The 22,594-nt window shown below is 43.5% G+C and overlaps 1 protein-coding gene across 9 annotated transcripts in view; it reads left to right on the top strand.

Annotated features, from left to right (window-relative positions):
- Nucleotides 1-22,594, top strand: part of LOC106613633 (cAMP-specific 3',5'-cyclic phosphodiesterase 4D) — a 166,676-nt gene that overhangs the window by 130,115 nt on the left and 13,967 nt on the right. For all 9 annotated transcript variants that reach the window (XM_045687395.1, XM_045687396.1, XM_045687398.1 and 6 more), the window contains 4 exons: nt 1,067-1,196; nt 2,767-2,879; nt 15,623-15,716; nt 21,879-22,051. In XM_045687395.1, the coding sequence (XP_045543351.1) occupies nt 1,067-1,196; nt 2,767-2,879; nt 15,623-15,716; nt 21,879-22,051 (510 nt within the window). The remainder of the gene's footprint in view (nt 1-1,066; nt 1,197-2,766; nt 2,880-15,622; nt 15,717-21,878; nt 22,052-22,594) is intronic.

The raw sequence follows: 22,594 nt of genomic DNA on the forward strand, positions 1-22,594 counted from the left end.
CTGCATTATTGTGTGCAGTACAGTGAGCCAGCCTTCTGTACTTCTTGCGTGGAAAATCATGTGATGCACAGTGCTGTCTTGGTGGTGTTTTAAGAGTTAGGGCGCCATTCATTACACACAAACACACACACATGAAATGCTTTATTTCAATCCACAAAGCACATTACAGTCGGGAAGGATTCAAACATTTCAAAGGTCTGTGCGCCAGCGATACTCTTCCAACCCAGACCACCGGCTTTTGCTGCAATAACCCATCTGCACGGAGCGCGTGTCATTGTGTGTCACAACTCAACTAGGGTTACAAAACATGTGAGGAGTCCAATATTGACGTGCGTCGAAGCAGAGCCGGAGATCTTTTATGGGCCGACTGCCCCCAGATTTTTTCACCGGGGTGACATTTTGAACTCGGAGCAGTATTGAGTTGCAACATGAAGGCACACGAAGTACCTGAGACAGGTGTTTAGGGATGTTTTGTACCCCTGCGCATTTCAGTGTCTCACTAGAGCTCACGTGTGTGATAGGTGTATGATGCCTGAGTGGCGGCAGGTAGCCTAGCGGTAAAGACTGTTGGGCCAGTAACCGAAAGGTCGCTGGTTTGAATCCCCAAGCTGTCGATGTGCCCTTGAGCAAGGCACTTAACCCTAATTTCTCCTGTATGTCGCTTTGGATAAGAGCGTCTGCTAAATTACTAAAATGTACAATTATGTACGACCTGCACATGCCAAAGACAGAGACATTAGCCTGGTCCCAGTACTTTTTGTGCAGTATAGCCAACTGGTCATTGTCACGATAGGTGCAGGCTATACAGCCCAAACAGATCTGGCACCAGGCTACAGAGCCATAGGCAGAGTTTGATCAGCTACCCTCTATGCTGGCATCAAAGTTCCAAAACCGTAACATTCTGATTTTCATTTGATTGTCTTGGGACAGACATAGCTCCCATTAAAAATCGAAAAACCCAAACGAGATCTTATGTTTTAGGAAATCCGGATATTGTGCGTAGAATATCATGGGCATAATGCATCATACCACTAAATCAGTGTCCCCTTCCACCCTCTCTCTTTAGGTGCTCGCCAGTCTCCGAACAGTCAGAAGCAACTTTGCCGTCATAACTCATCTGCAGGATCGGCCCAACAGGCGGCCATCAGGCAGCAACCCTCCCTCAATGCCTACTCATACCAAGCCAAGCATACCAGGTCAATAGGTTACGCATCTGATCATAATTCTTACATTACTTCACAACAGTTGGTTTTGTTGTTCCCTAGTGTCTGCTGTACTCTGTGAATATAATAAGTTCACAAGAACTGAAAATACAGCTTGGCCTACGATCAAACCATAAGATTGGTTTGATGTTACTGCCACAATTGCAAGTATTGTTTATCTGTCAGCTTTACGTTGGTAAGGGCAGTGCAGTGAGAATGCAAAGATGTAAAGAGACATACAGAAAAATATGTGTTTCTATCTCCATCCTTTTGGGGGGGGGGACAAATGTAGACACTGGTCCTATTTTCTTTGGCAATCCAAAATGCCATAGCTCAATACAAGTACTCAGGAGGACATTTGTAGTATTTGAAGCTGCCATGGTTTGATAATTAGTTTCCACTGATAACAAACCAGAGAAAATCTGCAATAAATGTCTAGAAAATTAATTGTATAGTCTCTGGTTTGAAAAGGAGCCGTACAGTCTAATGCCAGATAACTGAACACAGGGGTCAGGGCCACAGTCTGTGGGACTAGGGTAAAATAAAGAGAAAGTGATCACGCCTGCATAGCCGTGTGAAGTAGGGGTGCTGCAGCACCCCCTGAAAAATCTGATGAATAAAAAAAAAGTACAAATTAAAGTAAATATTTTTTCCACAAAAGCGGACCGATATAGACATCTGTAGCGGGCAAAAAATGTTTTCACCATTTTTTGAAAGATAATTAAGATAGTTATCTTGCAGGGGTCAACAGTTGGAATTGTAAGAGTTGTTGCCCTGTCCTTTTCTCTGTGATCATCATTCTAATGGAATCCAGAAAGAACAAAACTCTGTCCTCAAACATTTACATCAAAAGGTTCAAAGTTATGGGAAATGACCCAAAACATCCACATCAAATTCAATATTTTTCTTGATCAAATAACATGGAAAACAATCACTTTTTGATCAGGATTAATTTATCATCCTTACAAACCACTTAATGTAAATGTACATTACTGTATTGTACATAGGCTGGTCATCTAGGTTTATAACTGTAGACGTTCCATCACCATGAAGAAAAACAATGCACAATACAGTAATTGAGACATCAAGTGGTTTGTGATGATGTGGCGCAGTTGGTAGAGCATGGTGCTTGGAACAGTAGGGTTTTGGGTTCGATTCCCGCTGGGGGACCAATATGAAAATGTATGCACTCACTACTGTAAGTTGCTCTGGATAAGAGTATCTACTAAAATGGAAAAGGAATGAATTTACTATTTCAGTTTCCACATAGAAATAAGTTGCATTTGCAAAGTACTGTATTTCAAGAAACTAGAAAACATAAGCTATATGAAGCAGGTATTATCAGATTAACTGTTTTCTACAGATAATTATCAGACTCAAATGACAAATTCTGGTAAACACTGAAATACAATACATTTAGTTTTTTTAAATCCCCCCCCCTTGTTTGAGGGTTTGGACATGAACCAAAGGATCTGGGGCTCAGTCTAGACTAGGGCCTGGATGGGATGGTCTCTGGTGGTCTCTCTCAGGGCTTTAACATCATAATGACCTTTGACCTCCTCAGAGGAGCCCTACCAGAAGCTGGCCATAGAGACACTGGAGGAGCTGGACTGGTGTCTGGACCAGCTGGAGACCCTGCAGACCCGTCACTCAGTCAGCGAGATGGCTTCCAACAAGGTGAGCTGTGTTGCATTTGAACTGAGCCTCATCTACAGTAAAAACCTGGGAATGATTGCTTAAAGCAGTGGTATTCAAGCTTTTTCAGCAGGGACCCCATTTTTTCCACTCTAATTTCTCGCAACCCCACCCCAAATTGATGACACAACCGTAAAATTGGTCAATTTTGATTTTTACATCAACAAATAACCTTAAATTCATTGCATTTGAATCTCTTATCAAAATTAAAAGAAACCAATAAATAGATTTTTACTCAATAAAATTGTATTTTTTCTAATTATCTTTCTCAAAAACAGTTGTATATTATCCCATACAATAACGTGGCCCCACTGCACTTCCCCCGTGAACCCACTAAGGGTCGCGAACCCAAATTTGAATACCATTGCCCACAGCACCTTTCATCGCTCTCATCAGTCTCACATTGCCCTGTGTTCATGTCGATCACTTGTCTTATGTTTAAGATTTACAAAGTGATGTTATTCTTTACCTGTACAGTATATTAGATTGGAGAATTCAGTTCCTGGTGTAGCATATGCTGTTTTCCTTAATGCATCAAGACAGTGGTTGATTGAAGTGATATGATGCTTTTGTTCGCTATGCCATCTCAATAGCTTTTGAAAATGGCACAGTATACAGTGCATTCGGAAAGTATTCAGACCCCTTGACTTTTTCCACATTTTGTTACATTACAGCCTTATTCTAAAGTGGATTAAACTATTATTTTTCCTCATCAATCTACACACAATACACCATAATGACAAAGCGAAAACAGGTATTTAGAATTTTTGAAAATGTATGAAAATTAAGGTATTCAAGTATTAAAACCCTTTGCTATGAGAATCGGAATTGAGCTCAGGTGCATCCTGTTTCCATTGATCATCCTTGAGATTTTTCTACAACTTGAGGTCCCACAGTTGACAGTGCATGTCAGAGCAAAAACCAAGCCATGAGGTCGAAGGAATTATCCGTGGAGCTCCGAGACAGGATTGTGTCGAGGCACAGATCTGGGGAAGGGTACCAAAACATTTCTGCAGCATTGAAGGTCCTCAAGAACACAGTGGCCCCCATTTTTAAAAGGAAGAAGTTTGGAACCACCAAGACTCTTCCTAGAGCTGGCCGCCCAGCCAAACTGAGCTCAGGGAGTTGACCAAGAACCTGATGGTCACTCTGACAGAGCTCCAGATTTATTCTGTGGAGATGGGAGAACCCTCCAGAAGGACAACCATCTCTGCAGCACTACACCAATCAGGCCTTTATGGCGTGGCGAAACGGAAGCCGCTCCTCAGTAAAAGGCACATGACAGCCCTCTTGGAGCCAAAGGCACCTAAAGGACTCAGACCATGAAAAACAAGATTATCTGGTCTGATGAAACCAAGATTGAACTCTTTGGACTGAATGCCAAGCATCGCGTCTGGAGGAAATCTGGCACCATCCCTACAGTGAATCATGGTGGTGGCAGCATCTTGCGGTGGTGATGTTTTTCAGTGGCAGGGACGGGGAGACTAGTCAGGATCGAGGGAAAGATGAAAGGTGCAATGTACAGAGAGATCCTTGATGAAAACCTGCTCCAAAGCTCTCAGACTGGGGCGAAGGTTCACCTTCCAACAGGACAACGACCCTAAGCACACAGCCAAGACAACGCAGAAGTGGCTTCGGACAAGTCTCTGAATGTCCTTGAGTGGCCCAGCCAGTGCCCGGACTTGAGCCCGATCTAACATCTCTGGATAGACCTGAAAATAGCTGTGCAGTGATGCTCCCCATCCAACCTGACAGAGCTTGAGAGGATCTGCAGAGAAAAATGGGAGAAACTCCCCAAATACAGGTGTGCCAAGCTTGTATCGTCATACCTAAGACTCGAGGCTGTAATCACTGCCAAAGGTGCTTCAACAAAGTACTGAGTAAAGGGTCTGAATACTTATGTAAATGTGATATTTCAGGTTTTTTTGTTGATACATTTGCAAAGATTTCTAAAAACCTGTTTTTGCTTTGTCATTATGGGGTATTGTGTATTGATTTAATCCATTTTAGAATAAGGCTGTAACGTAACAACATTTTGAAAAAGTCAAGGGTCTGAATACATTCTGAATGCACTGTAACAGCTGGAATGCCAAGGTCAAGGAAATGTCTAATAGACATAATAATAATAATAGATTTCATTTGTATAGCGATTTTCGGTTCTGGGTGGAAGATCTTCCACAGTCATCCACAGAGGGAGGTGGAAGTCCAACGGGTCACATCATATGTCTGATCCACTCTCCATGCGCACCTTCCTCACCCGCACCATCCATTTCTCTTCCAACTGAGGCCCAGATGAAGAGTGGAGGACCAGATGAAGGGTTGAGCTGGGGGGAAACGATGGTCAGATCCAGGGGGAAACTAGTCAGAAACCAGGCCACTTCTTTCCATCCCCTGTCGTAGACTCCTTGGTAAACTCCTCCGAAAACATGTAGCACCCACATGGGTGAAGCCATGCGGCCACTAAGCTTGAGGCGCTTGAAGCTCACTACAGTCAACACTACAGTCCACCTTGAAACAACCATTGTGGAAAGACTTTAGTGATCCTCTGCCATATTCAACAGTCTTCAAGCCTCTGCCATCTCGTTGTTTCAAATGAAAACAGTCAGTTCAGTTGGTAAAATAACTGACTTACCAGTCTTGCACTACTGTGGATCAATATATAAACGCAACATGCAACAATTTCAAAGATTTTACTGAGTTACAGTTCATATAAGGAAATCAGTCAATTAAAGATACATTCATTAGGCCCTAATCTATGGATTTTACATGACTGGGAATACAGATACATTTACATTTAAGTAATTTAGCAGACGCTCTTATCCAGAGCGACTTACAAATTGGTGCATTCACCTTATAATATCCAGTGGAACAACCACTTTACAATAGTGCATCTAAATCTTTTAAGGGGGGGTTAGAAGGATTACTTTATCCTATCCCAGGTATTCCTTAAAGAGGTGGGGTTTCAGGTGTCTCCGGAAGGTGGTGATTGACTCCGCTGTCCTGGCGTCGTGAGGGAGCTTGTTCCACCATTGGGGTGCCAGAGCAGCGAACAGTTTTGACTGGGCTGAGCGGGAACTGTGCTTCCTCAGAGGTAGGGAGGCGAGCAGGCCAGAGGTGGATGAACGCAGTGCCCTTGTTTGGGTGTAGGGCCTGATCAGAGCCTGAAGGTACGGAGGTGCCGTTCCCCTCACAGCTCCGTAGGCAAGCACCATGGTCTTGTAGCGGATGCGAGCTTCGACTGGAAGCCAGTGGAGAGAGCGGAGGAGCGGGGTGACGTGAGAGAACTTGGGAAGGTTGAACACCAGACGGGCTGCGGCGTTCTGGATGAGTTGTAGGGGTTTAACCTGTTAGGGCTAGGGGGCAGCATTTGCACGTCTGGATAAAAAAAATGTACCCGATTTAATCTAGTTACTAATCCTACCCAGTAACTAGAATATGCATATACTTATTATATATGGATAGAAAACACTCTAAAGTTTCTAAAACTGTTTGAATGGTGTCTGTGAGTATAACAGAACTCATTTGGCAGGCAAAACCCTGAGACATTTTCTGACAGGAAGTGGATACCTGATGTGTTGTATTACCTTTAAACCTATCCCATTGAAAAACACAGGGGCTGAGGAATATTTTGGCACTTCCTATTGCTTCCACTAGATGTCACCAGCCTTTACAAAGTGTTTTGAGTCTTCTGGAGGGAGATCTGACCGAACAAGAGCCATGGAACGATGATGTCCCATTAGACACCTGGCGCGCGAGTTCATGTTGGGTACCCTCGTTCCAATACGTTATAAAAGAGTATGCATTCGTCCACCTTGAATATTATTCATGTTCTGGTTAAAAAAGGCCCTAATGATTTATGCTATACAACGTTTGACATGTTTGAACGAACGTAAATATATTTTTTCCCCTCGTTCATGACGAGAAGTCCGGCTGGCTTAGATCATGTGCTAACAAGACGGAGATTTTTGGACATAAATGATGAGCTTTTTTGAACAAAACCACATTCGTTATGGACCTGTGATACCTGGAAGTGACATCTGATGAAGAGAATCAAAGGTAATGGATTATTTACATAGTATTTTCGATTTTAGATCTCCCCAACATGACGTCTAGTCTGTATCGCAACGCGTATTTTTCTGGGCGCAGTGCTCAGATTATTGCAAAGTGTGATTTCCCAGTAAGGTTATTTTTAAATCTGGCAAGTTGATTGCGTTCAAGAGATGTAAATCTATAATTCTTTAAATGACAATATAATATTTTACCAATGTTTTCTAATTTTAATTATTTAATTTGTGACGCTGACTTGACTGCCGGTTATTGGAGGGAAACGATTTCCTCAACATCAATGCCATAGTAAAACGCTGTTTTTGGATATAAATATGAACTTGATAGAACTAAAAATGCATGCATTGTCTAACATAATGTCCTAGGAGTGTCATCTGATGGAGATTGTAAAAGGTTAGTGCATCATTTTAGCTGGTTTTATGGTTTTGGTGACCATGTCTTTGAATTGACAAAACATTACACACAACTCTTGTAAATGTACTGTCCTAACATACTCTAAATTTATGCTTTCGCCGTAAAACCTTTTTGAAATCGTAAAACGTGGTTAGATAAAGGAGATGTTTATCTTTCAAAGGGTGTAAAATAGTTGTATGTTTGAAAAATTAGAATTTTGACATTTATTTGGATTCAAATTTGCCGCTCTTGAAATGCACCTGCTGTTGATGGAGTGCACCACGGGTGGCACGCTAGCATCCCACCTAGCCCATAGAGGTTAATGGCACAGGCAGGGAGCCCAGCCAACAACGAGTTGCAGTAATCCAGACGGGAGATGACAAGTGCCTGGATTAGGACCTGCGCCGCTTCCTGTGTGAGGCAGGGTCGTACTCTGCGAATGTTGTAGAGCATGAACCTACAGGATCGGGTCACCGCCTTGATGTTAGTGGAGAACGACAGGGTGTTGTCCAGGGTCACGCCGAGGCTCTTAGCACTCTGGGAGGAGGACACAAGGGAGTTGTCAACCGTGATGGCGAGATCATGGAACGGGCAGTCCTTCCCCGGGAGGAAGAGCAGCTCCGTCTTGCCGAGGTTCAGCTTGAGGTGGTGATCCGTCATCCACACTGATATGTCTGCCAGACATGCAGAGATGCGATTCGCCACCTGGTTGTCAGAAGGGGGAAAGGAGAAGATTAATTGTGTGTCATCTGCATAGCAATGATATGAGAGACCATGTGAGGATATGACAGAGCCAAGTGACTTGGTGTATAGCGAGAATAGGAGAGGGCCTAGAACAGAGCCCTGGGGGACACCAGTGGTGAGAGCACGTGGTGCGGAGACAGATTCTCGCCACGCCACCTGGTAGGAGCGACCTGTCAGGTAGGACGCAATCCAAGCGTGGGCCGCGCCGGAGATGCCCAGCTCGGAGAGGGTGGAGAGGAGGATCTGATGGTTCACAGTATCAAAGGCAGCAGATAGGTCTAGAAGGATGAGAGCAGAGGAGAGAGAGTTAGCTTTAGCAGTGCGGAGAGCCTCCGTGACACAGAGAAGAGCAGTCTCAGTTGAATGCCCAGTCTTGAAACCTGACTGATTAGGATCAAGAAGGTCATTCTGAGAGAGATAGCAAGAGAGCTGGCCAAGGACGGCACGTTCAAGAGTTTTGGAGAGAAAGGAAAGAAGGGATACTGGTCTGTAGTTGTTGACATCGGAGGGATCGAGTGTAGGTTTTTTCAGAAGGGGTGCAACTCTCACTCTCTTGAAGACGGAAGGGACGTAGCCAGCGGTCAAGGATGAGTTGATGAGCGAGGTGAGGTAGGGGAGAAGGTCTCCGGAAATGGTCTGGAGAAGAGAGGAGGGGATAGGGTCAAGTGGGCAGGTTGTTGGGCGGCCGGCCGTCACAAGACGCGAGATTTCATCTGGAGAGAGAGGGGAGAAAGAGGTCAAAGCACAGGGTAGGGCAGTGTGAGCAGGACCAGCGGTGTCGTTTGACTTAGCAAACGAGGATCGGATGTCGTCAACCTTCTTTTCAAAATGGTTGACGAAGTCATCCGCAGAGAGGGAGGAGGGGAGGGGAGGAGGATTCAGGAGGGAGGAGAAGGTAGCAAAGAGCTTCCTAGGGTTAGAGGCAGATGCTTGGAGTTTAGAGTGGTAGAAAGTGGCTTTAGCAGCAGAGACAAAAGAGGAAAATGTAGAGAGGAGGGAGTGAAAGGATGCCAGGTCCGCAGGGGAGGCGGAGTTTTCCTCCATTTCCGCTCGGCTGCCCGGAGCCCTGTTCTGTGAGCTCGCAGTGAGTCGTCGAGCCACGGAGCAGGAGGGGAGGACCGAGCCAGCCTGGAGGATAGGGGACAGAGGAAATCAAAGGATGCAGAGAGGGAGGAGAGGAGGGTTGAGGAGGCAGAATCAGGAGATAGGTTGGAGAAGGTTTGAGCAGAGGGAAGAGATGATAGGATGGAAGAGGAGAGAGTAGCGGGAGAGAGAGAGCGAAGGTTGGGACGGCGCAATACCATCCGAGTAGGGGCAGAGTGAGAAGTGTTGGATGAGAGCGAGAGGGAAAAGGATACAAGGTAGTGGTCGGAGACTTGGAGGGGAGTTGCAATGAGATTAGTGGAAGAACAGCATCTAGTAAAGATGAGGTCAAGCGTATTGCCTGCCTTGTGAGTAGGGGGGGAGGTGAGAGGGTGAGGTCAAAAGAGGAGAGGAGTGGAAAGAAGGAGGCAGAGAGGAATGAGTCAAAGGTAGACGTGGGGAGGTTAACCTCTATGGGCTAGGTGGGACGCTAGCGTGCCACCCGTGGTGCACTCCATCAACAGCAGGTGCATTTCAAGAGCGGCAAATTTGAATCCAAATAAATGTCAAAATTCAAATTTTTCAAACATACAACTATTTTACACCCTTTGAAAGATAAACATCTCCTTAATCTAACCACGTTTTACGATTTCAAAAAGGTTTTACGGCGAAAGCATAAATTTAGAGTATGTTAGGACAGTACATTTACAAGAGTTGTGTGTAATGTTTTGTCAAGTCAAAGACAGGGTCACCAAAACCATAAAACCAGCTAAAATGATGCACTAACCTTTTACAATCTCCATCAGATGACACTCCTAGGACATTATGTTAGACAATGCATGCATTTTTAGTTCTATCAAGTTCATATTTATATCCAAAAACAGCGTTTTACTATGGCATTGATGTTGAGGAAATCGTTTCCCTCCAATAACCGGCAGTCAAGTCAGCACCACTAATTAAATAATTAAAATTAGAAAACATTGGTAAAATATTATATTGTCATTTAAAGAATTATAGATTTACATCTCTTGAACGCAATCAACTTGCCAGATTTAAAAATAACCTTACTGGGAAATCACACTTTGCAATAATCTGAGCACTGCGCCCAGAAAAATACGCGTTGCGATACAGACTAGACGTCATGTTGGGGAGATCTAAAATCGAAAATACTATGTAAATAATCCATTACCTTTGATTCTCTTCATCAGATGTCACTTCCAGGTATCACAGGTCCATAACGAATGTAGTTTTGTTCAAAAAAGCTCATCATTTATGTCCAAAAATCTCCGTCTTGTTAGCACATGATCTAAGCCAGCCGGACTTCTCGTCATGAACGAGGGGAAAAAATATATTTACGTTCGTTCAAACATGTCAAACGTTGTATAGCATAAATCATTAGGGCCTTTTTAACCAGAACATGAATAATATTCAAGGTGGACGAATGCATACTCTTTTATAACGTATTGGAACGAGGGTACCCAACATGAACTCGCGCGCCAGGTGTCTAATGGGCCATCATCGTTCCATGGCTCTTGTTCGGTCAGATCTCCCTCCAGAAGACTCAAAACACTTTGTAAAGGCTGGTGACATCTAGTGGAAGCAATAGGAAGTGCCAAAATATTCCTCAGCCCCTGTGTTTTTCAATGGGATAGGTTTAAAGGTAATACAACACATCAGGTATCCACTTCCTGTCAGAAAATGTCTCAGGGTTTTGCCTGCCAAATGAGTTCTGTTATACTCACAGACACCATTCAAACAGTTTTAGAAAATGTAGGGTGTTTTCTATCCATATGTAATAAGTATATGCATATTCTAGTTACTGGGTAGGAGTGGTAACCAGATTAAATCGGGTATGTTTTTTATCCAGCCGTGTCAATACTGCCCCCTAGCCCTAACAGGTTAAAGTCACCCAGAACTGTGAGAGGTGAGCCATCCTCAGGAAAGGAACTTATCAAGGCGTCAAGCTCATTGATGAACTCTCCAAGGGAACCTGGAGGGCGATAAATGATAAGGATGTTAAGCTTGAAAGGGCTGGTAACTGTGACAGCATGGAATTCAAATGAGGAGATAGACAGATGGGTCAGGGGAGAAAGAGAGAATGTCCACTTGGGAGAGATGAGGATTCCAGTGCCACCACCCCGCTGGCTCGATGCTCTAGGGGTATGCGAGAACACGTGGGCAGACGAGGAGAGAGCAGTAGGAGTAGCAGTGTTATCTGTGGTAATCCATGTTTCCGTCAGCGCCAGGAAGTCTAGGGACTGGAGGGTAGCATAGGCTGAGATGAACTCAGCCTTGTTGGCCGCAGACCGGCAGTTCCAGAGGCTGCCGGAGACCTGGAACTCCACGTGGAGTCGTGCGCGCTGGGACCACCAGGTTAGAGTGGCAGCGGCCACGCGGTGTGGAGCGTTTGTATGGCCTGTGCAGAGGGGAGAGAACAGGGATAGACAGACACATAGTAGACAAGCTACAGAAGAGGCTACGCTAATGCAAAGGAGATTGGAATGACAAGTGGACTACAATCTCCTTTGCATTAGCGTAGCCTCTTCTGTAGCTTGTGTCTGTCTATCCCTGTTCTCTCCCCTCTGCACAGGCCATACAAACGCTCCACACCGCGTGGCCGCTGCCACTCTAACCTGGTGGTCCCAGCGCGCACGACCCACGTGGAGTTCCAGGTCTCCGGCAGGTCACAGATACCTTAAAAAAAGGTAGGGGCGTTGATCAGAAAACCAGCCATATCTGGTGTGACCACCATTTGCCTCATGCAGTGCGACACATCTCCTTCGCATAGAGTTGATCAGGCTGTTGATTGTGGCCTGTGGAATGTTTTCCGACTCCTCTTCAATGGCTGTGCGAAGTTTCTGGATATTGGCAGGAACTGGAACACGCCATTGTACAGGTCGATCCAGAGCATCCCTAACAGGCTCAATGGGTGACATGTCTGATGAATATGCAGGCCATGGAAGAACTGGGAAATGTTCAGCTTCCAGGAATTGTGTACAGATCCTTGTGACATGGGGCCGGCTGTGCATTATCATGCTGAAACATGAGGTGATGGCAGTGGATGAATGGCACGACAATGGGCCAATTGCACGCTCCAAAACTTGAGACATCTGTGGCATTGTGTTGTGTGCCAAAACTGCACATTTTAAAGTGGCCTTTTATTGTCCCCAGCACAAGGTGCACCTTTCTAATGATCATGCTGTTTAATCAGCTTCTTTATATGCCACACCTGTCAGGTTTATGGATTATCTTGGCAAAGGAGAAATGCTCACTAACAGGAATGTAAACAAATTTGTGCACAACATTTTTGAGAAATAAGCTTTTTGTGCAAATGGAACATTTCTGGGATATTTTATTTCAGCTCATGAAACATGGGACCAACACTTACATGTTGCATTTATATTCTGGTTCAGTGTATATACAATCAAAACTTAATTAGCTAACAAAATAAAAATAAATACAAATTCTGTCCAAAAACACCTAAAACTATTAAAATATGTACAATATTTACAGAGCTTTCTGCGTATGCAACCTCACGGCGCCATGGTAACCACAGATTCACAGATATGACCACTTATTATTTGGACCCTCCACCAAGTAGGTCTTGTAGGCAGTTGAACTGCTGCTGCATTCTCCCTCTGCTTAAAATTTGGGCAGACAAAGAGGATTGAGCTGATGCACACGCCCTCCCATTCAGACACAAACACACACCAACACATGAATGGAGCCCATACTTCCCATTGAAGGAGTTAACCAGTCGCATCGATTCCCATCCCTTCTTTCCACTCCACTCCTCCTGGATGCATTATGTATCCCCCTCTCTCTCTCAGCCTCCACCTCTCACCCTCCCCTCCCCTTTACACCCACAACCAATCAGATCCCTCGCATCCCTCCAGCCTCTGTAGCTGATTGGCTAGGGGGCATCCCGCATGTAGGCAGTTCAAGGGGAGATACACACAGGGAGGGAGAGACTTTCCTCGCTCATACTCTGCCCATCCCTCCCTCCCTCCTTCTATCTTTCACTCCTTCCTCTCGGTCTCTGTGTTTACATTGAGAGTGTGATGGTGGATGAAGGAGCAGCAGTCAGCCATGCGCTCTGGTGTCCTGCACCTAGCTGGACTGTCTGTCCCCTTGCCCTGCACCGCCTGTCCCCCATGTCCCCTCTGTGCCCTCTGTCCTCCTTACTCAGCTCAGGGCTACAGGCACACCTCGTCTTTGGCTGACGACTGTTAGATCTTTTCCCCTCTATCAATCTCGGACCTACGGACTGTCAGGTTGTGACGAACCTGTAGACCCATAGAATCTCTTGCTGGATTTTATTCACCCGAGTTGGTTTTTACTGCTCGCTCGTCTTTGTTTTTGATTGAACATGTGTCCACTGGGTTGCCCGAAGTCACTTTGTTCTCTGTGTCTTGGACACTCATACAGGTGAGTGCACGGGAATGTGTGTGGGCTCAAGGTGTAAGGCTGTCAGAATTTCATTTTCTGTTATTGCATTGCAAACTTCTTAATGGGTCTGCATAACGATAAGTGTGCTTTGGTGCACTGTAGAACAGTATGTTTTTGGATGTATCTGTGTTTTAGCATATTATGTCAGTGAGATGGTACACTACAAAAGTATGTGGACACCTGCTCGTTGAACATCTCATTCCAAAATCATGGGTATTCATATGGAGTTGGTCCCCCCTTTGCAGCTATAACAGCCTCCACTCTTCTGGGAAGGCTTTCCACTACATGTTGGAACATTGCTGCGTGGACTTTCTTTCATTCAGCCACAAGAGCATTAGTGAGGTTAGGTATTGATGTCAGGCGATTAGCCCTAGCTCGCAGTCGACGTTCCAATTCATCCCAAACGTGTTCGATGGGATCAGGGCTCTGTGCAGGCCAGTCAAGTTCTTCCACACCGATCTCGACAAACATGGGGTCAGGGCTCTGTGCAGGCCAGTCAAGTTCTTCCGAACCGATCTCGACAAACCATTTCTGTATGGACCACACTTTGTGTATAGGGGCATTGTCATGCTGAAACAGGAAAGGGCCTTCCCCAAACTGTTGCCACAAAGTTGGAAGTACAGAATCATCTAGAATGCCATTCTATGCTGCTGTGTTAAGATTTCCCTTCACTGGAACTAAGGGGCCTAGCCCGAACCATGAAAAACAGCCCCAGACCATTATTCCTCATCCACCAAACTTTACAGTTGGCACTATTTATTGGGGCAGGTAGTGTCCTCCTGGCATCCGCCAAACCCAGATTCGTCCGTTGGACTGCCAGATGGTGAAGCGCGATTCATCACTCCAGAGAACCCGTTTCCACTGCTCCAGAGTTCAATGGCAGAGAGCTTTACACTCCAGATTGCATGGCTGTGTGCTCAATTTTATACACCGTAACAAATAGCCGAATCCACTATTTTGAATGGGTGTCCACATACTTTTGGCTAAGTAATGAATAAAACTGCCTATTATTGTCTAGACAAGTTATCACATATTGTGTGTGTACACACATGCCTGTTTCCCTGTGAGTACACTACACGTTCCATCCTGTGTGTGTGTGTGTGTGTGTGTGTGTGTGTGTGTGTGTGTGTGTGTGTGTGTGTGTGTGTGTGTGTGTGTGTGTGTACATGCACCATCTCCTTTAAGACCATATGGTGGTTTGTATGGCTGGCGTTGTGCGCTCCGCCATCTCGTACCCACGTGATTACATAATTTGCTGAGCCCAGCTGAAGACGTTGTGCCCTCCCTTCCCAATGCCCTACTCTCAATGAACCATTCACTGAGCACGGCTGCCTCTGTGTACCAAGATTCGCCATGGCAACCACACTGCTCTGTTTAAAAAATAATGTCCCCCTTCTTTCTGTCTGGACTGTCTGCTGCACTGTCTGCAAGTGATATGGCTATATTTCTCTGGTTTTTCCATTTATCCCCATTCATGGAATGATTGTGTCCCTGCAGATGGAAAATACCCACAGAGCTAATTCAGCTAAACATGGTGCAATATTTGTTGTGCATGTGTTTAGTATGAAATAAACAACAACAAAATGTGTGATGCACTGAAGAGACTTGGGGTTTGTATGAGGTTGTGTCATGATAGAAGTTACTGATTCAGTTTCTGGTTTTATTGATATAATTGTGTCTTACTTGACTACTATTAGTCTATTGATATCTAATTTCACACATTTTATTTTTGATGTGATCAAGGAAATCACTACTGTCATTTGATTTACTCATTAGTTACTCCTGACACTTAAATGTGTGGTGTAAAACAATCACACCAAACATCATGTTAATGCAAAAAGAGATAAGTCAGTCATCCACATTAAAGTGTGAGAAGAACTCTAATGCTGCTAAACTTGTTCTACTGAGGCATTTTCTACTTTCCACATGGAACAGTATATCCATGTATGAACTTGTGTCACTGATGCCTGGTGTCTGATCTTGTCCCCCAGTTCAAAAGGATGCTGAACAGAGAGCTCACCCAGTTGTCAGAAACCAGCCGGTCAGGAAACCAAGTCTCAGAGTATATCGCCAGCACTTTCCTTGGTGAGTGACAACAGCACTCCTGAATGGCTCCTGAACATGCATTAAAATGGCCACGCAAGCTATTTATTTTGACTCTACTGACAAATAGGAATTGATGTAAAGCATTCATCCTGCTCAAATTCTTTTACGCAATACAATATTTATTTGCTTTATAAGGCGTTATACAGCCTTGGTCATAATGCTTTATAAATGTAGTCAAAGATGTTCATGAGTTGTGCATTATTATGAAAAGGGTATTCATAGGAAATTGTCACGGACAGGCCGTATCTATGAAAGGAATCACAGGATCATGTTGTCTGATGCAAAGTTTAAGGGATATTTATTACAAGTACATGGCCAGGCTGAAAATAACAAACACATGGTACGGGTGGCAATAAGAAGGCCTCCCAACAGACACACCTTCACTCATGTTCTCCCAGGCCTTGAACCAGGAGACTTGAAGCCCCACCCCATAGCACTCCACTATATACTATTCCCACTGGTCACAGGTGCAGTTCGTCACCTGTGATGAGGGAAGAGAGAGAGGGAAGAGAGAACAAATGATAGCACGACATAATGACATTTCATCTCACATTCATGCAAATACTTAAGAATAATGTATCAGGGTGAAATTATGAAAGTATGCATATAACTAACTGTACGTTGATGAAATATGGATTCTGGTACTGATCAGTAAAATAAAGGACAAACATTCATACATCCACTCTCATACTCAGCGCCCCCTTCTAGATTTTTATTTTTATTTAACTAGGCAAGTCACTTAAGACCAAACTCTTATTTACAATGACGGCCAAACCCGGACGACGCTGGGCCAATTGTGCACCGCCCTATGGTACACACAATCACGGCTGGATGTGATACAGCCTGGATTCGAACCAGGGACTGTAGTGACGCCACTTGCACTGACTGTTGCGCCACTCTAGATAGAGATAGCAGGCACCCATAAGTATTCAGACCCTTTACTCAGTAATTTGTTGAAGCACCTTTCGCAGCGATTACAGCCTTGAGTCTTCTTGGGTATGATGCTACAAGCTTGTCACAGCTGTATTTTGGGAGTTTGTCCCATTCTTCTATGTAGATGCTCTCAAGCTCTGTCAGGTTGGATGGGGAGCGTCGCTGCACGGATATTTTCAGGTCTCTCCAGAGACGTTAGATCAGGTTCAAGTCCGGGCACTGGCTGGGCCACTCAATGACATTCAGAGACTTGTCCCGAAGCCACTTCTGCGTTGTCTTGGCTGTGTGATTAGGGTCCTGTTGGAAGGTGAACATTCACCCCAGTCTGAGGTCTTGAGTGCTCTGGAGCAGGTTTTCACCAAGGATCTCTCTGTAATTTGCTTTGTTCATCTTTCCCTCGATCCTGACTAGTCTCCCAGTCCCTGCCGCTGATAAATATCCCCACAGCATTATGCTGCCACCACCATGCTTCACTGTAGGGATGGTGCCAGGTTTCCTCCAGACGTGATGCTTGGCATTCAGGCCAAAGGGTTAAATCTTGGTTTCATCAGACCAGATAATCTTGTTTCTCATTGTCTGAGAGTCCTTTTGGTGCTTTTGGCAAACTTTTGGCTGTTATGTGCCTTTTACTGAGGAGTGGCTTCTGTCTGACCACTCTACCATGAAGGCCTGATTGGTGGAGTGCTGCAGAGAAGGTTGTACTTCTGGAAGTTTCACCCATCTCCACAGAGGAACTCTAGAGCTCTGTTAGAGTGACCATCGGTTTCTTTGTTACTTCCCTGACCAAGGCCCTTCTCCCCCGATTGCTCAGTTTGGCCGGGCGGCCATCTCCAGGAAGAGTCTTAGTGGTTCCAAACTTCTTCCATTTAAGAATGTTGGAGGCCACTGTGTTCTTGGGGACCTTCAATGCTGCAGAAATGTTTTGGTACTCTTCCCCAGATCTGTGCCTCGACACAGTCTCAGAGTTCTACAAACAATTCCTTTGACCTCATGGCTTGGTTTTTGCTTTGACATGCACTGTCAGTGAAATAATCTGTCTGTAACAATTGTTGGAAAAATTACTTGTGTCATGCACAAAGTAGATGTCCTAACCGACTTGCCAAAACTATAGGTTGTTAACAAGAAATTTGTGGAGTGGTTGAAAAACGAGTTGATGACTCCAACCTAAGTGTATGTAAACTTCCGACTTCAACTGTATTCTTATTTATAATAAAAGTTGTGCCCTTGCATAGGAGTACACAAATATGCATATTTAGTCATGCATGTCTACTAGCCTATTAGCATGGCATTCCTGGACACATTGTGTGGCATTGCCATGGAGACCATAATATTATTAGACTGCCTTTTGCGTCAGGACGGGTATGATCGTAAATTCCCTCTGGAGTGCCATAGGACGCGTTCGTAAATTCAGAGCTTATTGATCCGAGATTTCTGACCTTACAATGGCAGTCAGGCACCTAAGCTAACTGGCTAGCTTGCTAGCTACTTCTCGACACAAATGAGAAAACACCTCACTCTGACCATTTTACTCGTCCTAGTAGAGCTGGTTAGGCTGTTTTCATATTGTCTAGAGCGTAAGTGGCTGTAACCATGCTGCTGGCAACAATTTAGTTACGTTTTTCTGCTGACGTTTACTGATAGGTCATATTCAATGGGATGTTGCTCGTTCGTAAATCCATCAGTTATTCTGCGCTCTGAAATCGGAGTAGATAGCCAGAGCGAATTTACGAATGCACACTTTAACTAATAATGTGGCAGAACAACTGCCCCCTCTCATTGCAGCCACGGAAGTTCAAAACCGACCGTGGTAGTGCAGCCATTGTTAGCAGAAGCAGAAAAATTGCAATCATTTTGTGTAATAAAAACATTCTAAATAAATACAAATCAAAGACAACTCTAATTCAAGTGAACAGGAGCTTTCACACTAAACGATAACTACAAAAAGAGTGGAGGACGATAACAATAGCTATCATTTGGATCATTTTCTGAGTGATTCCCCCGACGATAAAACATTAACAACCAATCAAAAAGTTGTTCTATAGAAGCATTATTGGTTCCTGGAGCACGAGGCGAGAAGGCAGAACGCACGGTAAACTTGCCTGATATAGGATGAATTGAGAGAATGATGATCCACAACAAACTTGCATATCAGTATGAGAAGGCCATATTTTCAGATAGTGTATTTTTTCTTCTTCTTTTTCACATTTTAAATTGCATTTTATTATACATCTCCCATTTGGCATCTCTTTTTTTTGTTGTTATTTTGTAATTTATTTTATTCATAATTCAAAAATCAACTTACATTGCTACATCGAACATGTCTAACAAAACACAGGTATAAACAAGAAAATTCTCACAACATACAAAAAATATAAATAAAATAATACAAAAAATAAACAATTTTAGTGCAATTGTATTCACTCAGAAAAAATCTTATTATAATGATTCAGGAAGATGTTATTCTTGTTGTTATTCACTAGGGTTAATGTTTTAATAAGATAGATGAATTCAATCAGAAAAAAATTGTAATTTTGGTATAGAATTTTTGAATTTTTGTTTGTGTATGAATAGTGTATGTTAACGCACGATACATCCTGACAAAATACGCACAATGACTGGCCTGCTAATGTGCCTTTCTAGACCTTGTAAACTGTCTAAAAGACTAGGCTAGATTATTATTATTTCCTAATGAAACATGCGTTCAAAACGGTTATTGAAATGACATATTCAATGCAGTTAACAGCCTAGAGTAGAATGATTTACTCACTAGAAAAAAAATCAAATAAAATGTATTATTGTATTGTGTTGATATAGCCTATGTATGATAAGTTTCTTGTCCCCGCAGCCTGGGGAGCACACAGTAGCCTATCCCTGGCTACTTGTCATTTCATCATCTGATAAAAAAAAAAATTGCACTGTGTAAAGTCATTGGGTAAAGGCTATTCACTGTAATATTAGGCCTAATATTTAGCTAATTCATTTAGGCTACACTTTTGTAGTCTGTCTTCATGGGTCCTTTCAGCTACAGGCAGCTATTCTTTAGCTCTTGGAGTCCCAGGAAAAGCTAGACTACATTAGCTTGAATGATTAGTCTGCTAATGTACCTTTCTGGACCTTGTAAACTGTAGAGAATAGATCCATAACTGATCCAAATGGTTGCAAAATCAGGCCTAGGCTGGATGCAGTTATTTCAGCATGAAGCATTCAAAACAGAACGCTTGAGCGGTTATTCAAATTAGCCTACATAGCCGTGGTTTACAGCCCTAGACAATAATTGTGTACTCAATTGATAACAATAAAAAAAAAAGTCCACATTGCACTGTGTTGCAGCCTAGGTAGAAAATGGTATTGTCTAAAAAACGTAGGCCTAATCAATAGTGGAGCTTTGCGTGCCCGGGGACTGCAAAGCGCAGCCTGGATGAACACACTGATCTGCCATTTTATAATCTATCAACCTTTTTTTCTTTCACTTTGACAGGTAAATATGTATAGCCCTAGTATTTAGCTAATGAATGGCCTGTCTAGCTAATATTTAGCTTCTTACTTCAGCTACACAACTCTAGCCTCTTTCTCTTCCAGCCGTTCCCGTGTGCAATTGGCTATATGGAGGCAAGCCTCTCCGCTATTCCTCTTCTCTTGAAATCCCAGGAAAAGCTATAGGCTACAAAAGCTATAAGATATTCAAGATATTTTATACTATGCCTAGTAGCCTTTTTGTGGAGAGAAGCAGGGCTGCTGATTGCTGAATGTAAAATAGGTCTAGGCCAAATTAACTGTTGTGGACATTTTAGGAGTGCGCGTTGGTGTGATCTTTGGCCAGTGACGATAGCATTATTGCACTGATGCGTTGCAAATGATTGCACAGGATATACAGAGAGATGAGCACAGTGAAAAAGATGATTCAAACGAATTGACAACCATTCGAAAAACGGAAATCACATCCAACCGCTTAAGCAACGAGGCAAGCAATAACATGATGTAAAAGATATATAGGCTAAACCGCATTTGTTGTTAAATTGCTACATTTAAATACGAGTTTCTATATTATTTTTTGTTACATTTACATTGAAGGACAATTTGCAGTTGTCACTATGACAATGAACACACACTGAATGGTCTGTGTTACCACATTATTAATATGCCTACAGCCTGCAGTAGGATGCGTTGATCAGTTGATTGACAGGTGTAGGCTACTGCAGAACAATCAATGCTAAATGGCCCACTGTTGTGGATGCTCACCAACGTTTATAGTTCTGTATAATGTTTTGTTATACAGTGCCTACAGAAAGTATTCATACCCCTTGACTTATTCCATGTTTTGTTGTTACAGCCTGAATTCAAAATGGATTAAATGGGTTTCCTTCTCACCCATCTACACACAATGCCTCATAATGACAAAGTGAAAATGTGTTTTTTGAAATGTTTGCAAATTTATTGCAAATAAAATACAGAAATCTAATTTACGTAAGTATTCACACCCCTGAGTCAATACATGTTGGATTCACCTTTGGCAGCGATTACAGCTGTGAGTCTTTCTGGGTAAGTCTCTAAGAGCTTTGCACACCTGGATTGTAAAATATTTGCACATCATTCTTTAAAAAAATTCTTCAAGCTCTGTCAAGTTGGTTGTTGATCATTGCTAGACAGCCATTTCAAGTCTTGCCATAGATTATCAAGCCGATTTAAGTAAAAACTGTAACTAGGCCACTCAGGAACATTCAATGTCGTCTTGGTAAGCAACTCCACACCACAAGAGCTCTATTTTCATGTCGTCTGACCATAGCACCGGTTCCAATCCAAATACCAATGCCATTTATCAAACTCCAGGCGGTGCTATGGTCAGATGACATGAAAATAGAGCTTGTTATATTTGTCACTGTCTGACTACCAGGAATCATTCTTGGTTGAGAGATTACATTTGCTGCAGAGTTATCGGTCGAAGCCGTATTCCTAGTCCTAGTCTAATTGATTTCTCACCTGATTTGTGATGGAAAAACATTAGATTAGCTATAGTTATTAATATTAACAATCATCAACTGTGTCCCCCTATATTGGTTGAAAGAAATCTCTCTCTCTCTGTCTCTCTCTCTCCGTGTCTCTCTCTCTGTGTCTCTCTCTCTCTCTCTCTCTCTCTCTCTCTCTCTCTCTCTCTGTCTCTCTCTCTGTCTCTGTCTCTCTCTCTCTCTCTGTGTCTCTCTGTGTTTGTAGAAAAGCAGCAAGATGTGGAGATTATGTCTGGGCCTCTTAAAGACAAGGACAAGAAGAAGAGGCCCATGTCCCAGATTGTTGCGGTGAAGAAACCTGCCCTCAGCCCCAGCCTCGCCCCTACCCAGATCCCCCGCTTTGGGGTCACCACCCTCCATGAGGGTCTACTGGCAACGGTGGGTGCCAAGCCCACACACACTTACACAGACGGGCACAAACACACTCCAAGCTCAGTGGGTTAGAGCATGGTGTTGGCAGTTTAATGGTTTGTTTCCCGCATGGAGGACAGACCTTTGGATAAAAACGTCTGCTAAGTGACCGTATTATTATATGTGAAGAAAAACACATTACAGTCTCAAGTTTTATTGTCACATTCACAGGATACATCAGGTGTAAAACAGTACAGTGAATTGCTTAAATATAGTAATAAAGAAACAGTTATATACTGTACAGGTCTTGTATACAGGTCAGTGCAGTGCCAGTAGCGTTATTACAATGTGCAGGGGTACTGAAGCGAATGAGGAAGGAATGTACATGTAAAGTCGCTGGTAGCAGGATAAATACCAATGGTAATAATAATAATGGTAATAAACAATATAGCAGCATCGAATGGTAATCACTATAATTAATCAATACATTTTGGCAGCAGCGTATGTGGCGTGTGCATGGTAATGAGTGAGTGTGCGAGGTGTCAGTTTGGATTGTGTGAGCATGAGTAC

This window comes from Salmo salar, chromosome ssa10, assembly GCF_905237065.1.
Source record: "Salmo salar chromosome ssa10, Ssal_v3.1, whole genome shotgun sequence".
Lineage (NCBI taxonomy): Eukaryota > Metazoa > Chordata > Actinopteri > Salmoniformes > Salmonidae > Salmo > Salmo salar.